At 46.0% G+C, this 21,269-nt stretch overlaps 1 protein-coding gene and 1 long non-coding RNA gene across 10 annotated transcripts in view; one reads left to right on the top strand and one right to left on the bottom strand.

Annotated features, from left to right (window-relative positions):
* Window positions 1-21,269, top strand: part of CEP250 (centrosomal protein 250) — a 60,203-nt gene that overhangs the window by 17,437 nt on the left and 21,497 nt on the right. For 6 of the 9 annotated variants that reach the window (XM_010342663.3, XM_010342665.3, XM_074406437.1 and 3 more), the window contains 12 exons: window positions 1,613-1,714; window positions 2,235-2,393; window positions 2,926-3,104; window positions 3,397-3,579; window positions 5,689-5,833; window positions 6,635-6,781; window positions 8,038-8,268; window positions 9,388-9,581; window positions 9,805-9,932; window positions 10,137-10,306; window positions 19,527-19,694; window positions 20,087-20,221. In XM_010342663.3, coding sequence (XP_010340965.1) covers window positions 1,613-1,714; window positions 2,235-2,393; window positions 2,926-3,104; window positions 3,397-3,579; window positions 5,689-5,833; window positions 6,635-6,781; window positions 8,038-8,268; window positions 9,388-9,581; window positions 9,805-9,932; window positions 10,137-10,306; window positions 19,527-19,694; window positions 20,087-20,221 — 1,941 coding nt within the window. Of the gene's footprint in view, window positions 1-1,612; window positions 1,715-2,234; window positions 2,394-2,925; window positions 3,105-3,396; window positions 3,580-5,688; window positions 5,834-6,634; window positions 6,782-8,034; window positions 8,269-9,387; window positions 9,582-9,804; window positions 9,933-10,136; window positions 10,307-19,526; window positions 19,695-20,086; window positions 20,222-21,269 lie in introns of those variants that run through there. The other 3 variants (XM_074406438.1, XM_074406440.1, XM_039479636.2) reach the window with 3 other exon arrangements.
* LOC141585694 (uncharacterized) lies at window positions 688-19,844 on the bottom strand. The gene is made up of 4 exons (XR_012519343.1): window positions 19,730-19,844; window positions 14,012-14,133; window positions 8,164-11,011; window positions 688-6,861 (listed from the first exon to the last, which is right to left on the bottom strand). It is a non-coding gene; the product is annotated as an uncharacterized LOC141585694 (long non-coding RNA).

Consider the following 21,269-nt stretch of genomic DNA (forward strand, 5'->3'; position numbering starts at 1 on the left):
TGCAAACTGGAATCATCAACAGGCATTATAGATTTCTGATTCCCCCGACCCTTTTTTTTTTTCCCCAGGAATTTGCCAATTCAGAATATCCATGGGGCTCAGATAATGTAAATAAATGAAGTGGGTTCAGTTGTAAGAATTCTGGTTTTCCAGTGCTGTTGTATTAGATTTCAGTACTGCAGGAACACTTGAGCTCAGTATTAAGGAAGTCATGAGGAGTGATAGGGATTGTGAGACCTTGAAGAATAAATGTCTCATCTAGAGGAGGCATCCACCGTTCAACTTCAGTAAATCATTTCCATGCAGGAATGAAGGCTGGGTGTGGCCCATTTATTAACATTTTGGGAGGAGCCAGAAATTTATATTTTTAATGTAAAATCTTTCCATTTATAAATGTTGATTCAAATTTTGTATAAGCCGGCCGGGTGTGGTGGCTCAAGCCTGTAATCCCAGCACTTTGGGAGGCCGAGGCGGGTGGATCACAAGGTCAAGAGATCAAGACCATCCTGGTCAACATAGTGAAACCCCATCTCTACTAAAAATACAAAACATTAGCTGGGCATGGTGGTGCGTGCCTGTAATCCCAGCTACTCAGGAGGCTGAGGCAGGAGAATTGCCTGAACCCAGGATGCGGAGGTTGCGGTGAGCCGAGATCACGCCATTGCACTCCAGCCTGGGTAACAAGAGTGAAACTCCACCTCAAACAAACAAACAAAAAAAAATTTTGTATAAGCCAAATAAAACATAGTTGCAAGTCTAAGTCTTCAGGCCTTCACTAACACAAATAGGAGGGAAGAGAGGAACTCTTGAGTCTTTAAGATTATGTCTAGCTTTGGGGCTAGAGGATTCTCTGGTTTAGCATTAGGTCTCAAGCATCCATTTACTGTTCAGAGACAACAGCTATCCCCCATCTACTAATAGCTTACATTTATTGAACATTTGCCTTGTTCCAGACATTATTTTTTTATTTTTTTTTTTTTTTGAGACGGAGTTTCGCTCTTGTTACCCAGGCTGGAGTGCAATGGCATGATCTCAGCTCACCGCAACCTCCGCCTCCTGGGTTCAGGCAATTCTCCAGCCTCAGCCTCCTGAGTAGCTGGGATTACAGGCATGCGCCACCATGCCCAGCTAATTTTTTGTATTTTTAGTAGAGACGGGGTTTCACCATGTTGACCAGGGTGGTCTCGATCTCTTGACCTCGTGATCCGCCCGCCTCGGCCTCCCAAAGTGCTGAGATTACAGGCTTGAGCCACCGCGCCCGGCCAGACATTATGTTGAATAACTTAAATGCATTTTTCATTTAAGCCTCAAAACAAGTAGTTACTGGTAATTATTTCCGTTTTAAAGAAGCCCAAAGAAATAGTTGCCTATGGTAACCAAGCTAGTAAGTGATAGCGCAGGAATTCTAATCTGTGAAGTCTAATTTGGAACTCATAATCACTTAATCTAAACTTGTAATTACCACATCACATTGTCATCAGACTCTTCAGATAACATATTAGCATTCACGTATGGTCAGGGAAAAAGTGGGGCTGATAGTGTTGGGGGGGCTGGAATAATAAATTCACTTTTGATAGTTTGGCTCTGAGGCTCTATTCTGTTCCCTGGTCAGGAGACAAATCACACAGAGTTAATGGAACATGAAGCATCTCTCAGTAGGAATGCCCAAGAGGAGAAGTTGTCTTTACAGCAGGTGATCAAGGATATAACCCAGGTACTGGGAAGCCTCCTATTCATGGTAACCAGGTTAAGCCTCCTCTCCCCAGGTCTCCATGTCCTTTCAGTTCTGCTTAGATTTCCAGTCTCTGAGGTTTGGGGGCTTAAAGTCTTGTGGAGATAAGTTCTGTGTTTTCGAAGACCAGAACCCTAAGAGATAGCTATGCATTCATGTCTCAGCACTACCTGACAGGATAGGCCCTCTTTCCTGTTTCTACTGGCAGTTCTGAGGGCAGAGGCTAGATTCTGGTCTTCACTATCTCAATAGTTTCATCTTTTATTTCTTCATTTGTTACTCAGAGAGTGTTCTAGCCTTGTTGCTAGTACTAGACTTGGGTGAACAAAGGTGGAGAGTTGAAGGAACCAGACTTTTATGCTCTCAGATACTCCCCTCCTTCCCCCGAGGGAGAGGATCTGAAAAGGAAAACATCAGGTTTGTCCAGGCTACAGGGTTAAGTCTCTGTGTAAACTCTAGGCTTTGGTCAGTAGGGTGTTGACCCTGCTGTATTGGGTTTCAGGTCGTGGTGGAAGAAGGGGACAACATAGCCCAAGGCTCTGGTCATGAGAGCTCTTTGGAATTGGACTCTAGTATCTTCTCCCAGTTTGATTACCAGGATCCAGACAAGGCTCTTACTCTGGTGCATTCAGTGCTGACTCAGAGACGCCAGGCTGTGCAGGTAAGAACCCTTAGCATTCTCCCTCAGTCACAGGGGTATGTGTCTAAACTGATGTGTGCCCCAGATACCTCCCTAGCTTGGACTGTCCCTTTCACTTTGTTGACCAATCGTGAGGTGTTTTGTCAACATCCCAAAGTGAATCTGTCTGTGTTTGCTGAATTGTGCTTGTGAGTAGCAGGCACATCCATGCCAATGGCATGCTTCACTTTGTATACAGTCTGCATAACATGCAGAGATTGGGAACCAGAGCCCTGGGAGATTATTGGGCCAGTGTTCTCCATCTCTGAGGGTCCTAGGCACACTTACCACTCCCTCATGCCACTGTACACTTGGAGATGACAAACTCTAAGAATCTAGAACCACAGAAGCCCAATGACCTCTGATGGTCTGTCTTCTTGAATAGTTGCATCTCCCTTCTCAGCTTACTCTTGTTGCACCAGCCCCCGACCCCCGTCTCCAGCCCCACGTTCAGGGTTCTGACATCGCCTTTGCCCTTGCTCATCATCTGGTTTCTCTTGCTTTCCCTCCACAGGACCTAACGCAGCAGCTTGCAGGCTGCCAAGAGGCTGTGAGCTTGTTGCAACAGAAGCATGATCAGTGGGAGGAAGAAGGCAGAGCCTTGAAAGAGCAGCTGCAGAAGCTCACTGGGGAGCGGGACACTCTAGCAGGGCAGACTGTGGACCTCCAGGGAGAGGTGGACTCTCTTAGCAAGTGAGCAAATGGGCTGTTTATCCCACCCTCCCAGCCTGGTCTCAGTCCAGTCCTCATGCAGCCATTTACCCACTCCCATCAGGTTTTGGGGTGCTTATCCTGCTGTCCCTGAGACTCAGGGCTGTTTTGCTCTGTGTTCTACTTGTTTCTGCAGAACAAGCTTTTGGGGTTGGAGTCTAAAGGGAAGATGGGATCTTGAGACAAGCACCTTTCATTTGAACCTGTGATGTCTGCTTCCAGAAAGAAATTGAGGTCCCACGGTCTCTGTTCATCTCTGATTTCCTTCTTCCAGGGAGCGAGAGCTGCTGCAGAAGGCCAGGGAAGAGCTGCGGCAGCAGCTGGAGGTGCTAGAGCAGGAGGCATGGCGCCTGCGAAGGGCAAACGTGGAGCTTCAGCTGCAGGGAGACTCTGCCCAGGGCCAGAAGGAGGAGCAGCAGGAGGAGCTGCACCTGGCTGTGCGGGAGAGGGAGCGTCTGTAAGTGCAACCAGTCTCCTCTTCTCTGGGGCCTGGTCTTCCTTCAATTCTACACCCTCCCCACCTAGTCCCCTCTCTTAGAAAGTAGAGTATGTAGAAGTCGGCATGCAGTGGGTTCAGATGAGCTTACTGCTTGTTCCTTTGCAGAAAGATGAATACGGAAAGTTCGTAGTTGGTTAAGTCTTTGCAGAGCACCCATATGGGATGAGACGGTGGGGGGAATACAGAAATGAATAAGACACAAGCCCTAATCTCAGGGAGCTTCCCAGAAGACAGACAACTAACTGTGACATGAGGCTGGATGAAGTATGAGTTAAATAGAGTTGCAGACTAAGTCCTTTGGGAGCACAGGAGTAACAGTTAATTATTGAGGACTAGGGAATGCTTTATGGAGGAGTGGGTAGACTTTGTGCTGGGCCTTGACCTGTTTGGTTAGTAGAGAGTGGGGCAAGAGCTCAGGGAACAGATTAGCAAATAAAAGGAGGCAGGAAGGTTCATAGCATGTTCAGAGTAGGCTGGGGTGACTAAAGGCTAAGTCTTATACAGGGAAGTAGTGGGAAATGTGCTAGCTGGTCAAGAAAGGGAAATCCAGAATCAATGGCCCAGCTAATCTGTAAATTCCCCTATATGATGTCACATAAAAAGCAAGAACTTTGAGCTGGGCAAAAGCTTGGTTTGAATTATGGCTCTGTCAGTTGGACAAATTATTTGTAAAATGATGATGATAATATTTACCTTGAAGGGTCGCTGGAAAATTAGAGCAATGTTCTGAAAAATGCCAACATAGAACCTGGCATATGGTAGGTCTTTAATAACTGGGAGCAGGAATGTATTTTCATCTTTGTTCTATTTCCCTCCTCTCCTATGCCCCAGTTCCTTGTATCTGGTAGGCATGAATAGTTGAAGCTTGAAGAGCTACCATAAGGGTCATGACTTGTGCTAAAAATGATCTCCATGTACCAGAGACAAGGGCAGACAATCCACAGAGATCATAATACGTTTTTAAGTTTAATTTATCTGACTTGATAATACATTTATATGATTCAAAAGTCAAAACTATTTTAAGGCTAGGCACATTGGCTCACACCTGTAATTCCAACCCCTTCAGAGGCCTTAGTGGGAGGATTGCTTGAGGCCAGGAGTTTGAGACCAGCCTGGGCAACATAGACCTCTGTCTCCACAGAAACACCAAAAAATTAGCTGAATGTGGTGGCATGTGCCTATAGCCTTGGCAGGGTAGATGAAGGGATCGGCTGGGTGCGGTGGCTCACGCCTTTAATCCCAGCACTTTGGGATGCCGAGGAGGGCAGATCAGGAGGTCAGGAGTTCAAGACCAGCTTGGCTAGCATGATGAAACCCCATCTCTACTAAAAATACAAAAATTAGCTGGGCGTGGTGGCACAGACCTGTAGTCCGAGCTACTCAGGAGGCTGAAGCAGGGGAATCGCTTGAACCTAGGAGGCGGAGGTTGCAGTGAGCCGAGATCGTACCACTGCACTCCAGCCTGGGTGACAGAACAATAATCTGTCTCAAAAAAAAAAAAAAAAAGAAAGAAAGAAAAGAGGCTGGGCATGATGGCTCACACCTGGAATCCCAGCACTTTGGGAAGCCGAGGCAGGCAGATCACGAGATCAGGAGTTCGAGACCAGACTGACCAACATGATGAAACTCCATCTCTAAAAATAAAAATAAAAATAAAGAAAAGAGATGGGAGGATGACATGAGCACCCAGGAGTTTGAGGCTTCAGAGAGTTTAGAAGATACACAGAGAAGTCTCACTCTCATTTGTGCTTTCTCCATCCCATATCCCTTCCCTCTTTAGGCAGCCATTTTAGTTTACTTCTTGTTTATCTTGCCAGTGCTACTTCATGCAAATATAGGCATATATTCTTTCTTCCCCTGCTTTCTTGCATAAAAAGTCGTGTATTATGTTTATACTGTTCTGCGCCTTGATTTTTTTTCTCTCGATATGTCTTAGAAATCTTTCCGTATCAGTTTTATAGACCTTCCTCATTCCATTGCATAGCAAAGGTGATTACATTCCTGTTACCTTTGGGGTTATGGTCCATCCCTAAGAGTTCCTCTAGACCCCTCTCCTTCCCGTCTTAGTCAGGAGACGCTGGTGGGCCTGGAAGCCAAACAGTCAGAATCACTCAGTGAACTGATCACTCTTCGGGAAGCACTGGAGTCGAGTCGTCTGGAAGGGGAGTTACTGAGGCAAGAGCAAACGGAAGTGACCGCAGCGCTGGCTAGGGTGCGTGGCCTCCTCTCCTCACTTGCTGGGTGGGCGGCTTTGAAAGCGTATTCTCATGCAGCCTGCCTCATTCTTCATCTTCAAGCCAGGATCCCTCATCTTTCCTTAATCATTAGTCTGCCTGTGGGTTCTCTCTTCCAACATACCCTCTATATTGAAATTAGAATGGGCTTTCTAAAGTATAAACCTGGTTATGTCTGTCTCTTAAAACCATTCAATGGCTTTCTAGCTCTGTGGTGCCACATTCAAACCTTTTTGTCCTGTGCCCTAAACTGTGTTTTAGCCTCTCCTTCTACTGCAAAACCCATCCTACGCCTCATATCCTTTGCTCCTGCCTCAGTAATTGGATTCTCAGTTATTCCATGTTCTTTCATGACTCTAACACTTTGCGTATACTTTTCTTCCCTTTCCCTGCGCTACTTCTTTCCTCCTCCCTTATGCGCAAACTGTTCCTCATCTCTCAATACCCAACTTAATCGTCAACTTCTCTACCAAGCATATTTGACTCTTCCAAACTATATTAATACTTTTTTGAGTTCCCAGAGCACTTTGTGCTTACATTTTCTATGGCTTCATTACAACTGTAGTCATTTCTCTGTCCTTACATTGGTACCTCTATACTGTGAGCTTCTGTCTTACTCCTTAATGAATGACTGAAGGGAAAACTTGTTTAGAATGCAGGAGAGGAATGGAGTATTAACTCATCTCTATACCAAAAAAGCAGCAGTGTTCAGAATGTGAACTGTTTACTGTTGCAGGAAAATTGGAAATAGGAAACTCTTTAACCCTCTTTGTTTTTAGGCAGAGCAGTCAATTGCAGAGCTGTCGAGTTCTGAAAACATCCTGAAGGCAGAGGTAGCTGATCTTCGGGCTGCAGCTCTCAAGCTCAGTGCCTTAAATGAGGCTTTGGCCTTAGATAAAGTTGGGCTGAACCAGCAGCTTCTCCAGGTGAGTAAAGATTTTCCTGGTTCCCAGGAAAGGGTTGGACCCCAACTGAGGACAAGACAGATCAGCTCCCAAACGTAGTTCTGAAATGAGCAAAAGGAACACTTACAGTGCAGAGGAGAGCAAAAGCTGTAAGGATTGGGCTTTAGACATTAGAAATACTCCACTCCCACATCTTCAGCAGAACCATCTCTGGGCTTCCTCCCGAGTAGCTAGTACTACAGGCATATACCACCACGCTTGGCTAATTTTATATTTTAACTAGAGACAGGGTTTTACCATGTTGGTCATGCTATTCTTGAACTTCTGACCTCAGGTGATCTGCCCACCTTGGCCTCCCAGAGTGCTGGGATTATAGGCATGAGCCACCGTACCTGGCCGCCCCTGGCTAATTTTTGCATTTTTAGTAGAGCTGGGGTTTCACCATGTTGGCCAGGCTGGTCTCAAACTCCTGACCTCAGGTGATCCATCCACCTCAGCCTCCCAGAGCCCTGGAATTATAGCCATGAGCTACCGTGCCCAGTCTAGGACTAGGTTTTTAATCCTGTTGGGTGAGATAATAGCAATCACCAGGAAAAAATCTGCTGAAGAGCCTAAGTCCCAAAGAATGTTTTCTATAGGTTACAGATTTAACCTATAATTTTAGTGAGGGAACCTCCTTGCAACCTCTGTTCCCTTAAGCCCCAGACATGTTCTCTATTCCATTATTCTGAATCATCTGAGAGCAGGATTTTGCCTTTCATATCTCCATCTCCAGCATCCAGCCCATCTATTACCTGGATTATAGGCACTAGATCAAATGAATGGATTTCCCTCTCCCTCGCCCCTTTTTTTTTTTTTTTTTTTCCTGAGAGGGAGTTTCACTCTTGTTGCCCAGGTTGGAGTGCAATGGCTCAATTTCAGCTCACCACAACCTCCGCCTCCTGGGTTCAAGCAATTCTGCCTCAGCCTCTCGAGTGGCTGGGATTACAAGCATGCACCACCATGCCTGGCTAATTTTTTGTATTTTTAGTAGAGACAGGGTTTCTCCATGTTGACCAGGCTGGTCTCAAACTCCAAACCTCAGGTGATCTGCCCCTCTCAGCCTCCCACAGTGCTGGGATTACAGGCATGAGCCACTGCGCCCGGCAGATGTTCCCCCCGATGTTCATCTTTGGAGAATAGATTCATATCTCACTTGGATTTCAGTCTTAGCATTTAATTCCTAAACTAACCATTTGTCTTTGATGCCTGTTTTCCTTTCCCTTTTTGGCCAGTAGTTAGAGGAGGAGAACCAGTCTGTGTGCAGCAGAATGGAGGCCACAGAGCACGCAAGAAATGCTTTGCAGGTGGACCTGGCGGAGGCAGAGAGGAGCAGGGAAGTCCTCTGGGGAAAGAACACTCACCTGGAGGCTCAGTTGCAGAAAGCGGAGGAGGCTGGGGCTGAGCTGCAGGCAGATCTCAGAGGTATCCAAGAAGAGAAGGAAGAAATTCAAAGGAAGCTAAGTGAGGTGAGAAGACAAAATGGACACCATCATTAAGGTATAATACATGCTCATTTAAAAAAATTAAAACACTACAGAAATTATCTGGAAAGTAAAAAAGTCTTACTTCCTAGAAATGACCAGTGTTACTAGTTTGCAGTATATTTTACAATTTTAAAAAAGAATGCCTGTTAAGAATTTTTCACTGAAGCCAGGTGCGGTGGCTCATGCCTATAATCTCAGCACTTTGGGAGGTAGAGGGGGGCAGATCACAAGGTCAGGAGTTTGAGACCAGCCTGACCAACATGATGAAATCCCATCTCTACTAAAAACTAAAAAATTAGCCAGACGTAGTGGCACACACCTGTAATCCCAGCTACTCAGGAGGCTGAGGCAGGAGAATCGCTTGAACCCAGGAGCCAGAGGTTGCAGTGAACCAAGATCATGCCACTGGACACCAGCCTGGGCGAGAAAGTGAGACTCCATCTCAAAAAAAAAAAAATAAAAGCTCTTTACTGATTCCCCACTTTACACCACCCAGTTTGAATTAGAAGCTTCTCCTTATACTCTGATAGCACCTCATGCTTATTTCAGCCACTACATTCCTCATGCTATAATTATCTCTATATGTCTCCACCTTTAGACCAAAAGCTCCTTGAAGGCAAAGCTATATCTTATTTGTTTTTATTCCTCCAGCGTTTAGCATACTGCCTATCACATAACAGGGGCTGAGTAAATTTTTTTCCTGATCCAATAAATGACCTGGCTCAAAGATCATCTTTTTCCTCTACAAAACCTCCCATTGTCCTAATAATTGTATGGACTCTCGCTTCAGAGTCCCTTTCTCCGGATACTGATCACTTTCTTCCTGGTATTATGTGTGCATCTTCTCAGGACTAAAACCTCCTGAGGGGCAGTTCTCCTGCTGTCCCTAGCATAGGGTCTTGCTCACCAGAGAGCATTCTTCCTGGGCTGTGTGCTCTGTGGGCTGATCAGGGAAATAGATAAATGCCACATGGGGTGAGTAATGCTCTGGGCCGCAGAGCTAGGTCCAGTCTCTGAGGAGCCAGTGGCCCTAACCTGGCTGTAGTGGCCCCAGGGGGAATCCTGCCTCTGCTCTGCGTCTCACCACATTTTTCCCCTCAGTCACATCACCAGCAGGAGGCAGCCATGGCTCAGCTGGAGCAGCTGCATCAGGAGGCAAAACGACAGGAAGAAGTGCTTGCCAGGGCAGTCCAGGAGAAGGAGGCCCTAGTACGCGAGAAGGCAGCTCTAGAGGTACGGCTGCAGGCCGTGGAGCGCGACCGGCAGGACCTCACTGAACAACTACAGGGGCTCAGGTAGGGCCTAGACTCAGTTCAGCCAAGCGCAGAGAGAGCTTTGCAAGGCAAAGGCAGTGAAGCTAAGCTCCCTGCCATAAGTATGTAGGTCCTAAATTGATTATGAATTTATAATTGCCCCCCTAACTTCTCCAGGTAGCCAGTAAGTACTTAGAACCAAACCCCTTTTGAAGGGTAAGGGCCTTGATGGGTAAGAACCTCTTCTGATTCCTGAACCTCACAGCTCAGCCAAAGAGCTACTGGAGAGCAGTCTGTTTGAAGCCCAACAACAAAATTCTGTGATAGAGGTCACCAAGGGGCAACTGGAAGTCCAGATTCAAACTGTCACTCAAGCCAAGGAAGTAATACAAGGTGAGAACCCAACTGGGATGGGGTGTGCACCATTCCATGGAGATATTGAAAGCTAGGAAGACAGTGGGAGGCTATTACAGGTCTTTCTCCAGCAGGGTGCAGGGCCTCTGAGATGGGAGTTGCTCATGAGGTCAGGGGAGAGGGAGAATTTTATTAGATAAAAGGAGCAGGGGCAGAGGCCTGATCCTGTCCCTGGCACGTTAGGGGAAGTGAAGTGCCTGAAGATAGAACTGGACACTGAACGGAGCCGGGCAGAGCAGGAGCGGGATGCTGCAGCCAGACAGCTGGCCTGGGCTGAGCAAGAGGGGAAGACTGCCCTGGAGCAGCAGATGGCGGCCCATGAGGAGGAGGTGAACCGGCTTCAGGAGAAATGGGTAAGTGATCGATGTGGCAGGGGATGGCCTCCCTTTCATGAGTGCTCCACTTGCTGCCTCTTGGTCCAGTTATTGCTGCTCATACAAGTGAAATTTGGTCACCAAGGTGTCAAATCCAGCTTCCTGCTGTTAAAGGAGTTAATATATGAAAAGCACTAAGAGTGCTTCCTGGCATATAGTAGGCTCTCTATTTGTGTTAGCCATTATTATTGTTGTTGTGTCAGTGTGTACAGAGAGTTGAGAGTGGACCCTGGGATTTAGGATTATTAAACTGGCAGAGAAATATCTTGAATGCATTCTTGTACAGTTCAGAACTGTGTTTTGTCTTTTAATTATGTAATTTATCCCATTTGCTTTTATTGTGATTTTAGGTGTATTTGGATTTATTTGTGCCATCTTAGGTTATTTCTCATGCCTTTTTATATCTTTTAGGGAGGGGAAATCACCTTTCTTCTTTTTGAGGATTAAGTTGGGTGATTAAGTTGTATTCTTTTCTCACCTCTTTTTTCTCCCTACAACTTTGGATGATATGTACTTTATTTTTAAAATTCTGTTAGTGGTTACCTGTAGTAATTTAAAGTACATACTTAATAAAATCTCAAGGTTCAGCAGTTTTACCCTTTTCCTGAATGATACAAGGGTCTTACATCTTACCTAGCCCAGAAGTTTGAGACCAACCTGGACAATACGGCAAAACCCCGTTTTCTAAAAAAAAAAAATTTAAAGATTAGCCGCACATGGTGGTACACACTCTAGTCCCAGCTACTTGGAGGCTGAAATGGGAGGATCACTTAAGCCCAAGAGGTTGAAGCTATGGTGAGCTGCGCATCACTGCACTCCAGCCTAAGCGACAGAGTGAGACCCTGTCTCAAAAAAGAACATTTAACCTGATTCACTCCTCCCGATTTATGTGCTGTTTTGATCAGTGTGTTCAGTTCTAACTAGTTTAACATCACAAATTTGATTTTTTATTGTTTTATGCAGTCAATATTTGATCAGATACAATGATGAGCCCATGTTCTTTGGAAATTTTCCTTTTTTTTTTTTCTTTTTCTTTTTATATATTTTTATTTCCCCCAGAGACCTTTGTTCTGAGGAGGTTTTTCTGTGGGAATCTTTTTAGGCCTTAGGCAAAAGAGTTTTTCCTCCGAAGATTTGCTTTTGCTTCTATCAGGAAGCTGGAGGACTAGCATCCCAGGACCACTTTAAAGTAAATTTTCTGTTTAAAGTGTTTTCACCCACAGTCAAGCCCATAGCCCATGTGCAGCTCAGCTTGTGATTTTGAATTCTCAGAGGAGATTTTTTTCCTATTCTGTATTAAAGTTGAGATAAGTGCATTTCCTTGATAATTTCCTTCTGTAGAGTTTATTTTGTTTTGTCTCCTCTCCACATCCCTCCGCTTTCTCTGTTTCTACCTTCCTCCCCATCTCTTCTTTCTTTTTCCTTTTTCCCCCTTAAGCCAAGGTCACTATAGCCCAGGGATAGGCACTTTTTTTCCTTTTAGAGATGGAATATCACTATGTTTTCCAAGCTGGTCTTGAACTCCTGGGCTCAAAGGTGCCTCCTGCCTCAGCCTCCTGAGTAGCTAGGACCACAGGCACGGTCTACCATGTTTGGCTTTTTGTTAAGGACTATATGCTAGGTTTTGCAGACCATATGGTCTCTGTCACAATTACTTAAACTTTGCAGTTGTAGTACAAAAGCAGCCATGTATAAACAAATGAGCATAACTGTGCTCAAATAAAACCTTGTGTATGGATACTGAAATGTGAATTCCATATAATTTTCACATTACAAAACATTATTGTATTGTGTTTTTGTTTTGTTTTTTTTTTTTTTTCTGAAATGGTGTTTTGTTCTTGTTGCCCCCAGGCTGGAGTGCAGTGGTGCAATCTTGGCTCACGGCAACCTCTGCCTCCCAGGTTCAAGCCATTCTCCTGCCTCAACCTCCCGAGTAGATGGGATTACAGGCATGCACCACAACACTTGGCTAATTTTGTATTTTTAGTAGAGATGGGGTTTCTCTACTAAAAATACAAAATTTTTAGTGTTGGTCAGGCTGGTCTCGAATTCCCGACCTCAGGTGATCTGCCCACCTCAGCCTTCCAAAGTGCTGGGATTACAGGCGTGAACCACCACGCCTGGCACATTATTGTTTTCAACCATTAACAATGTAAACGTGGACTGGGCACAGTGGCTCACGCCTGTGATCCTAGCACTTTGGGAGGCCAAGGCAGGCAGATCACGAGGTCAGGAGTTTGAGACCAGCCTAGCCAGCATGGTGAAAGCCTGTCTCTACTAAAAAGACAAAAAATTAGCTGGGCATGGTAATGGGCACCTGTAATCCCAGCTGCTTGGGAGGCTGAGGCAGGGGAACTGCTTGAACCCGGGAGGTAGAAGTTGCAGTGAGCCAAGATCGGGTCATTGCACTCCAACCTGGGCAACAAGAGTGAAACTCCATCTTAAAAAAAACAAACTGTCAAGGTTTGCAAACTGTAAAGGTGCAATGGCTCATGCCTGTAATCCCACCACTTTGGGAGGCTGAGGCAGGAGGATTGCTTGAGACCAACCTGGGCAACATAGCAAGATCCTGTCTCTTTAGGGGAAAAAAAAAAAAAATAGCTTGGCACAGTGGCTCATGCCTGTAATCCCAGCACTTTGAGAGGCTGAGGTGGGTGGATCACAAAGTCAGGAGATTGAGACCATCCTGGCTAACATGGTGGAATTCTGTCTCTACTAAAAATACAAAAAAAGCAGCCAGGCATGGTGGCACAAGCCTGTAGTCCCAGGTACTCAGGAGGCTGAGGCAGGAGAATCGCTTGAACCTGGGAGGCAGAGGTTGCAGTGAGCCAAGATCACACCACTGCACTCCAGCCTGGATGACAGAGCAAGACTCCGTCTCAAAAAAAAAAAAAAAAAAGTAGCCAGGCACAGTGGCTTATGCCTGTAATCCCAGTACTTTGGGAGGCTGAGGTGGGCAGATCACAAGGTCAGGAGTTCGATACCAGCCTGGCCAACATGGTGAAACCACATCTCTACTAAAAATATAAAAATTAGCTGGGCATGGTGACGGGCACCTGTAGTCCCAGCTACTCAGGAGGCTGAGGCAGGAGAAGTGCTTGAACCCGGGAGGCAAAGGTTGCAGTGAGCCAAGATTGTGCCACTTCACTCCAGCCTAGGACAGAGCAAGACTCCATCTCAAAAAAGGAAATCAAAACAAAAAAAAGAACAAAAGAACAGCTAGCACGTTTTTGTGCCAGGTGCTGTGGCTCAAGCCTGTGATCCCAGCACTTTGGGAGGCCAAGGCTGATGGATCATGAGGTCAGGAGTGTGAGGCCAGGCTGGCCAACATAGAGAAACCCATCTCTACTAAAAATACAAAAATTAGCCAGACACTGTGGTGTGCCCCTGTAGTCCCAGCTACTCGGGACAGGAGAATCGCTTGAATCCAGGAAGCAGAAGTTATGGTGAGCCGAGATTATGCCACTGTACTCCAGCCTGGGCAACAGAGCGAGACTCCACCTAAAAAAAAAAAAAAAAAAAAAGTAAAGGCTGGGCATGGTGGCTCATGCCTGTAATCCCAGCACTTTGGGAGGCTGAGGCTGGCAGATCATGAGGTCAGTAGTTTAAGACTAAGCTGGCCAACATAGTGAAACCCCGTCTCTACTAAAAATATAAAAATTAGCCAGACATCATGGTGTGTACCTGTAGTCCCAGCTACTTGGGAGTCTGAGGCAGGAGAATCGCTTGAATCCAGGAGGCAGAGGTTGTGGTGAGCTGAGATTATGCCACTACACTCCAGCCTGGGCAACACAGCAAGACTCCGCCTAAAAAAAAAAAAAAAATAGTAAAGGCTGGACATGGTGGTTCATGCCTGTAATCCCAGCACTTTGGGAGGCCAGGGTGGGTGGATCATCTGAGGTCAGGAAGGATCACCTGAAGTCTACTAAGAATACAAGAAAATTAGCCAAGTATGGCAGCACATGCCTATAGTCCCAGCCATTTGAGAGGCTGAGGCAGGAGAATCACTTGAACCTGGGAGGCAGAGGTTGCAGTGAGCTGAGATCATGCCATGGCCCTCTAGCCTAGGTGACAGAGCAAGACTCCATCTTAAAAAGAAAAGAGTAATGATATTGGACATTTATTAAGCACTTCTCCATGCCAAACACCATGCCGAATGCTTTATTCACACAATAAAGGTGAATAAATGCATAGAGAAGTCACTCAGGGCTGTGCATGGTGGCTCACACCTGTAATCCTAACAATTTGGGAGGCCAAGGCGGGAGGATTGCTAGAGGCTGGGAGCTGGAGACCAGCCTGGGCAATGTAGCAAGCTCCCCATCTCTAATAAATAAAATATAAAAGGGTAAGTCAGGGTTATATGGCCAATAAGGGGTAGAAAAGGGATTCAGGGCCCAAACTGCTAACCAATTCTGCTTTGTCCACTTCTGTAATGGTTGCTTAGCTGCTGTTGTGTCATCACTTGGCTGCCCATTTATTTTAGATAGATCTAGTTATTAGGAGATTCATGTTGAACTAAAATCTATTACCAGGAACAGGTGAGCCTTAGATTTGTTTGAAATGCCTCACCAACATGGTTGCTTTCCTCTAGGCACGTTACAATTTACTCATGTCCCAATGTGAAGGTGGCACTTTGAATTGGGTAGAATATTCTATCCATGGTCATACCAGCAATGCTGGACTGTTACTTCCTAGACATCACAGAATTAGCTCTTCTTGTAGCTATAACACACTTCTAACTCACATAGAGCAAATAGGTCAGGTTTTTTTTTTTTTAACACTTGCAACTACTATTAAAATTCATCTTTTTTGGCTGGGCACAGTGGCTCACGCCTATAATCCCAGCACTTTGGGAGGCCAAGATGGGTGGATCACCTGAGGTTGGGAGTTTGAGACCAGCCTGACCAAAATGGAGAAAACCCATCTCTACTAAAAATACAAAAATTAGCCGGGCATGGTGGCACATGCCTGTAAATCCCAGCTACTCAGGAGGCTGAGGCAGGAGAATCTCTTAAACCCAGAGGCAGGGGGTGTGGTGAGCCGAGATTGCACCATTGTACTCCAGCCTGGGCAACAAGTATGAAATTCTGTCTCAAAAAATAATAATAATAAAATAAAATAAAATTCATCCTTTTTATGTTTTCACAGTTGGCTTTGGCTTTTTATACCCCTGGCTTTGGCTTTTTGAACCAGAGGGTTAAATGACTTTCCTATAACTGGGACATTACACATTGCTGGGTTTTGTAAGGAAGAACAAAGTAAGACCTCTCTTTTTCTTTTTATTATTATTATTTCTTTTGCAACAGGGTCTCGCTCTATTGCCCAGGCTGGAGTGTGGTGGCGTGATCAGGGCTCACTGCGGCCTCGCCCTCCTGGGCTCAAGTGATCCTCTTACCTCAGTCTCCTAAGTAGCTGGGACCATAAGAATGAACTACCACACTCGACTAATTTTTGCATTTTTTGTAGATAAGAGATTTCATCATGTTTCCCAGGCTTATCTCAAATTCTTGGGCTCAAGTGATCAGCCTACCTCGGCCTTGCAAAGTGATGGGATAATATGTGTGAACCACCATGTTGGTGAAGCCTTCCCAGACAATACAGTCGACAGCCAGACTACTCTCAATTGCATTGTCTGGGAAAGCTTCACCAAGGAAGTGTCAGTTTAGGTGTGAGGAATGATGGAATGGGGTAGAGAAGGGATTTCCAGCCAGGCGCGGTGGCTCAAGCCTGTAATCCCAGCACTTTGGGAGGCTGAGGCGGGTGGATCACGAGGTCAAGAGATCGAGACCATCCTGGTCAACATGGTGAAACCCCGTCTCTACTAAAAATACAAAAAATTAGCTGGGCATGGTGGCACATGCCTGTAATCCCAGCTACTTAGGAGGCTGAGGCAGGAGAATTGCCTAAACCCAGGAGGCGGAGGTTGCGGTGAGCCGAGATCGCGCCATTGCACTCCAGCCTGGGTAACAAGAGCGAAACTCCGTCTCAAAAAAAAAAAAAAAAAAAGAAGGGATTTCCAGGTAGAAGGAAACATGAGTAAAGGCTTTTTTTTTTTGAGACCGAGTTTCGCTCCTGTTGCCCAGGCTGGAGTGCAATGGCTTGATCTCGGCTCACTGCAACCTTTACCTCCTGGGTTCAAGCAATTCTTCTGCCTCAGCCTCCCGAGCAGCTGGGACTACAGGCATGTGCCACCATGCCCGGCTAATTTTTTTTTTTTTTGTATTTTTAGTAGAGACGGGGTTTCACCATGTTGACCAGGATGGTCTCGATCTCTTGACCTCGTGATCCACTCGCCTCAGCCTCCCAAAGTGCTGAGATTATAGGCTTGAGCCACCACGCCTGGCTGAGTAAAGGCTTTAAGTTATGAACATGTTTGCCGGGCATGGTGGCTCACACCTGTAATCCTATCACGTTGGGAGGCTGAGGCAGGCGGATCACATGAGGTCAGGAGTTCAAAATCAGCCTGGCCAATGTGGTGAAACCCTATCTCTACTAAAAATCCAAAAAAAAAAAAAATAGCCAGGCGTGGTGGCAGGTGCCTATAATTCCACCTACTTGGGAGGCTGGCTAGAACCCATGAGGCAGAGGTTGCATTGTGCTGAGATTGCACCATTGCACTCTAGCCTGGGCTACACAGCGACAGTCTATTTCAAAAAACAAAGTGTTTAGTGTCCTGAAGGACCTGCAAAGAGGCAAGTATGTGTAGCTGGGGTGTAGTAAATGAGGGAGAAAGCTGCACAGGATGACACTGGGAAAGCCAAAACACAGATATTCCCATTACATAAATAAGCAACTACAAATTTACAGGCATTTTAAAGGAAAAGTACAGTGTATGCTAATGTGGTGATGATGCTAGTTGTTATGTATGGCCCACTTTCTGTGTGCTAAGCACATTTAAAGTGATTCAGACTACTTATATCCATCCTCAATACAACCTGAAGAGAATGACACTGTTGCTATCCCCATTTTAATAGATGAAGAAACTGAGGCACAGAGATGTTTAGAAATTTTTTTTTTTTTTTTTTTTTTTTTAGGCAGAGTCTCACTCTGTTGCCCAGGCTGGAGTGCAGTGGTGCGATCTTGGCTCACTGCAACCTCTGCCTCCCAGGTTCAAGTGATCCGCCTGCCTTATGAGTAGCTGGGATTACAGGCATGTGCCACCATGCCTGGCTAATGTTTGTATTTTTAGTAGAGACCGGGGTTTCACCATGTTGGTCAGGCTGGTCTAGAACTCCTGACCTCATGATCTACCCGCCTCAGCCTCCCAAAGTGCTGGGATTACAGGCGTGAGCCACCATGCCTGGTGCAATGTTTAGAAATTGAGTGCTAGTAGTGGTAGATTAAAGATTTTCACTCAGGCAGCCCAACTTCAGAGCCCTTCATCTCTATCCTGGCACCTAATAGAGGGTCCTGAACTGGTCAGAGAGCTTGGGAAAGGTTTTAGTTCCTGGATGACCTCTAAGACAAGCAGCACCCCATCCTAATGCTCTTATATAATACAGGGAGACATTCTCACTGGGCCAGGCCTGATTTTTCAGGGGCTAACTCTGCAATTCTGATGGAGGAAAGCAGATATCAGACAGCCAGAGTTGGCCACCTCAGTTCGTTGTTACAGCTGTCAACCACGATGTGGCTGCTTTAAAGATAATAGGGAGCTGTGTGTGTTGGTGTGCCCCTGTGGTCTCAGCTACTCAGGAGGCTGAGGCAGAAAGATCACTTGAGCCCAAGAGTTCAAGTCCAGTCTGGCCAACATAGTGAGACCCCATCTCTGAAAATAAAAATACCAGGCCAGACATGGTGGCTCATGCCTGTAATTCTAGCACTTTGGGAGGCTGGGGTGGGTGGGTCACAAGCTCATAAGTTCAAGACCAGTCTGGCCAACATAGTGAAACCCTGTCTCTACTAAAAATACAAAAAATTAGCCCGGTATGGTGATATGTGCCTGTTATCCTAGCAACTCAGGAGGCTGAGGCAGGAGAATCATGTGAACCCAGGAAGTTAAGTTTGCAATGGGCCAAGATCGTGCCACTGCACTCCAGCCCAGGCAAGAGTGTGAGACTCGTCTCAAAAAAATAAAAATAAAAATAAAAGATAACAGATATGGAGCTGTGTGTGGTGGCCCCTGTGGTCTCAGCTACTCAGGAAGCTGAGGCAAGAGGATCATTTGAGCCCAAGAGTTCAAGCCCAGCCTGACCAACATAATGAGACCCCATCTCTAAAAATAAAATGCCAGTCCAGGCATGGTGGCTCATGCCTGTAATCCCAGAGACTTTGGGAGGCCGAGGCAGGTGGATCACTTGAGGTCAGGAGTTAATTACCAGCCTGGCCAACATGGTGAAAACCCCATTTCTACTAAAAACATAAAAATTAGCCAGGCATAGTGAGGGGCACCTGTAGTCCCAATTACTCAGGAGCAGAGGTTGCAATGAGTGGAGATCACACCACTGGGTGACAGAGCAAGACTCCGTCTCCAAGAAAATAAAAATAATAAATAAGGCTGGACATGGTGGCTCACACCTATAATCCCTGCATGTTGGGAGGCTGAGACAGACAGATCACCAGGTCAGGAGATCGAGACCAGCCTGGCCAACATGGTGAAACCCTATCTCTACTAAAAATACAAAAATTAACTGGGTGTGGTGGTGCGTGCCTGTAGTCCCAGCTACTCAGGAGGCTAAGGCAGGAGAATCGCTTGAACCCAGGAGTGGGAGGTTGCAGTGAGCTCAGATCATGCCATTGCATTCCAGCCTGGACAAGAGCAAAACTCCATCTTTAAAAAAAAGAAAAAAAGAAAAAAAGAAAGGGTGTGTAGGAGACAAAATGTCTAAGTTTGCATGGTTTAGAAAGCCATTATTCAGCTTGCAGGAGGTAGAATTGTGTTCAAAAAGAAAAAGAAAAGAAAAAATACATTAAAACCCACATATCTGTAGCATATATAAGGGACAATTGCAGTTTGGAAGGTATTTTTACATATATCGTTTGATTTTTTTTTAATGAATTTCATTTGCTTATCATAAAAATTGGTAAGATAGATAAAGCAGGGATTATTAGCCTTACTTTACAGATGAAGAAACAGGCTTAGAAAAGTATCAAGGTAACCCAGTTAGTGAGTAGTATAGAGACTTATTACTCCAATCCAATTCTCCTGCTTCCCCTCCTCACCCATTTGGTTCTAATGGTGTTTCTTTTATGAGGCCAGGAGAAGGAGCGTTCCTGGCACCAGCAGGAGCTGGCAAAGGCCCTGGAGAGCTTAGAGAGGGAAAAAATGGAGCTGGAAATGAGGCTGAAGGAGCAGCAGATAGAAATGGAGGCCATCCGGGCCCAGAGGGAAGAAGAACGGACACAGGCAGAGAGTGCCCTATGCCAGGTGGGAGCTGCCCGTCCAATCAGTGATCTCCTTACCTTTGACCACTTCCTTTTCCACTCTCAAGAATAGGGCTGCAGAGGAGCTTCCAGAAGAGATCGTACCCACCCACTTTGCTACCAGTGAGCAGGGTGGTCTTCCACATTAGCTGCAGTTCCGGCAATATGTCACATTTCCTGAGGGAGGGCTAACATATACCACATCCTGTCAGCTTGTAAACCAGTGGTAATCTTTGCACTTCCTTGTTCTGAACCCATGGGCTCAGACCTTCCTTTGCCCTCAGCCCCTACTCATTTGGTAGAAGAGCCCTAGAGCAGCTGGGATGGGCTTGTGGCCTTGTTGGTGAGCATGGTAACCCTGAGCCCACAAGTCCTTACCCCTCTACCCCTCCACAGATGCAGCTGGAAACAGAGAAGGAGAGAATGTCCCTTCTGGAGACACTGCTGCAGACCCAGAAGGAGCTGGCAGATGCCAGCCAACAACTGGAACGGCTGAGGCAGGACATGAAGGTCCAGAAGTTAAAGGAGCAGGTATGGAGTGTGGTCTCGGCAGTAGGGGAGAAAGGGGCACACATTTACCCATTCAACCATGAAGACTTCTTGGGCACTTCTTATGTGCCAGGCCCTGTGCTAGGTGCTGACACATGACAAGTACATAAAGGTATGGCACAGGCTAGGTGCAGTAGGTCACACCTATAATCCCAGCACTTTGAGAGGCTAAGGCGGGTGAATCACCTAAGATCTGGAGTTCAAGACCAGCCTGACCAACATGAAGAAATCCTGTCTCTACTAAAAATACAAAAAAAAATTAGCCGGATGTGGTGGTGCATGCCTGTAATCCCAGCTACTTGGGAGGCTGAGGCAGGAGAATCACTTGAACCCAGGAGGCGGAGGTTGCAGTGAGCCAAGATCACACCATTGCACTCCATCCTGGGCAAAAAGAGCAAAACTCTGACTTTAAAAAAAAAAAAAAAAAAGATGTGGCATAGCAGTCAGCATGACACACATTGCCCCTGCCCTCAAGGGACTTAATTCCTGTGGCAAAGTTGGATGACAAATGAGCAGACAGAAAGTAAAAGATTATTAGAGTGGGCCGGGCGCGGTGGCTCACGCCTGTAATCCCAGCACTTTGGGAGGCTGAGGTGGGTGGATCACGAAGTCAAGAGATCGAGACCATTCTGGTCAACATGGTGAAACCCCATCTCTACTAAAAATACAAAAATTAGCTGGGCATGGTGGTACGTGCCTTTAGTCCCAGCTACTCAGGAGGCTGAGGCAGGAGAATTGCCTGAACCCAGGAGGTGGAGGTTGCGGTGAGCCGAGATCGCGCCATTGCACTCCAGCCTGGGTAACAAGAGCGAAACTCCATCTCAAAAAAAAAAATTATTATTAGAGTTTGTAATAAGTTCTATAAAGAAAATAGAGTGATACACTGAGAAAAGGAGCTCACTTTGAACTTAGTGTCAGGGAAGGCCTCACTGAGAAAGTAACGTTTGAGCTGAAACTTGAAGGTTCAAAAAGAAACCAGCTCCATGATACAACATAGGTGAACCTTGAAAACATCTGGCTAAGTGGAAGA

The sequence above is a fragment of the Saimiri boliviensis genome, chromosome 9, assembly GCF_048565385.1.
Source record: "Saimiri boliviensis isolate mSaiBol1 chromosome 9, mSaiBol1.pri, whole genome shotgun sequence".
NCBI lineage: Eukaryota > Metazoa > Chordata > Mammalia > Primates > Cebidae > Saimiri > Saimiri boliviensis.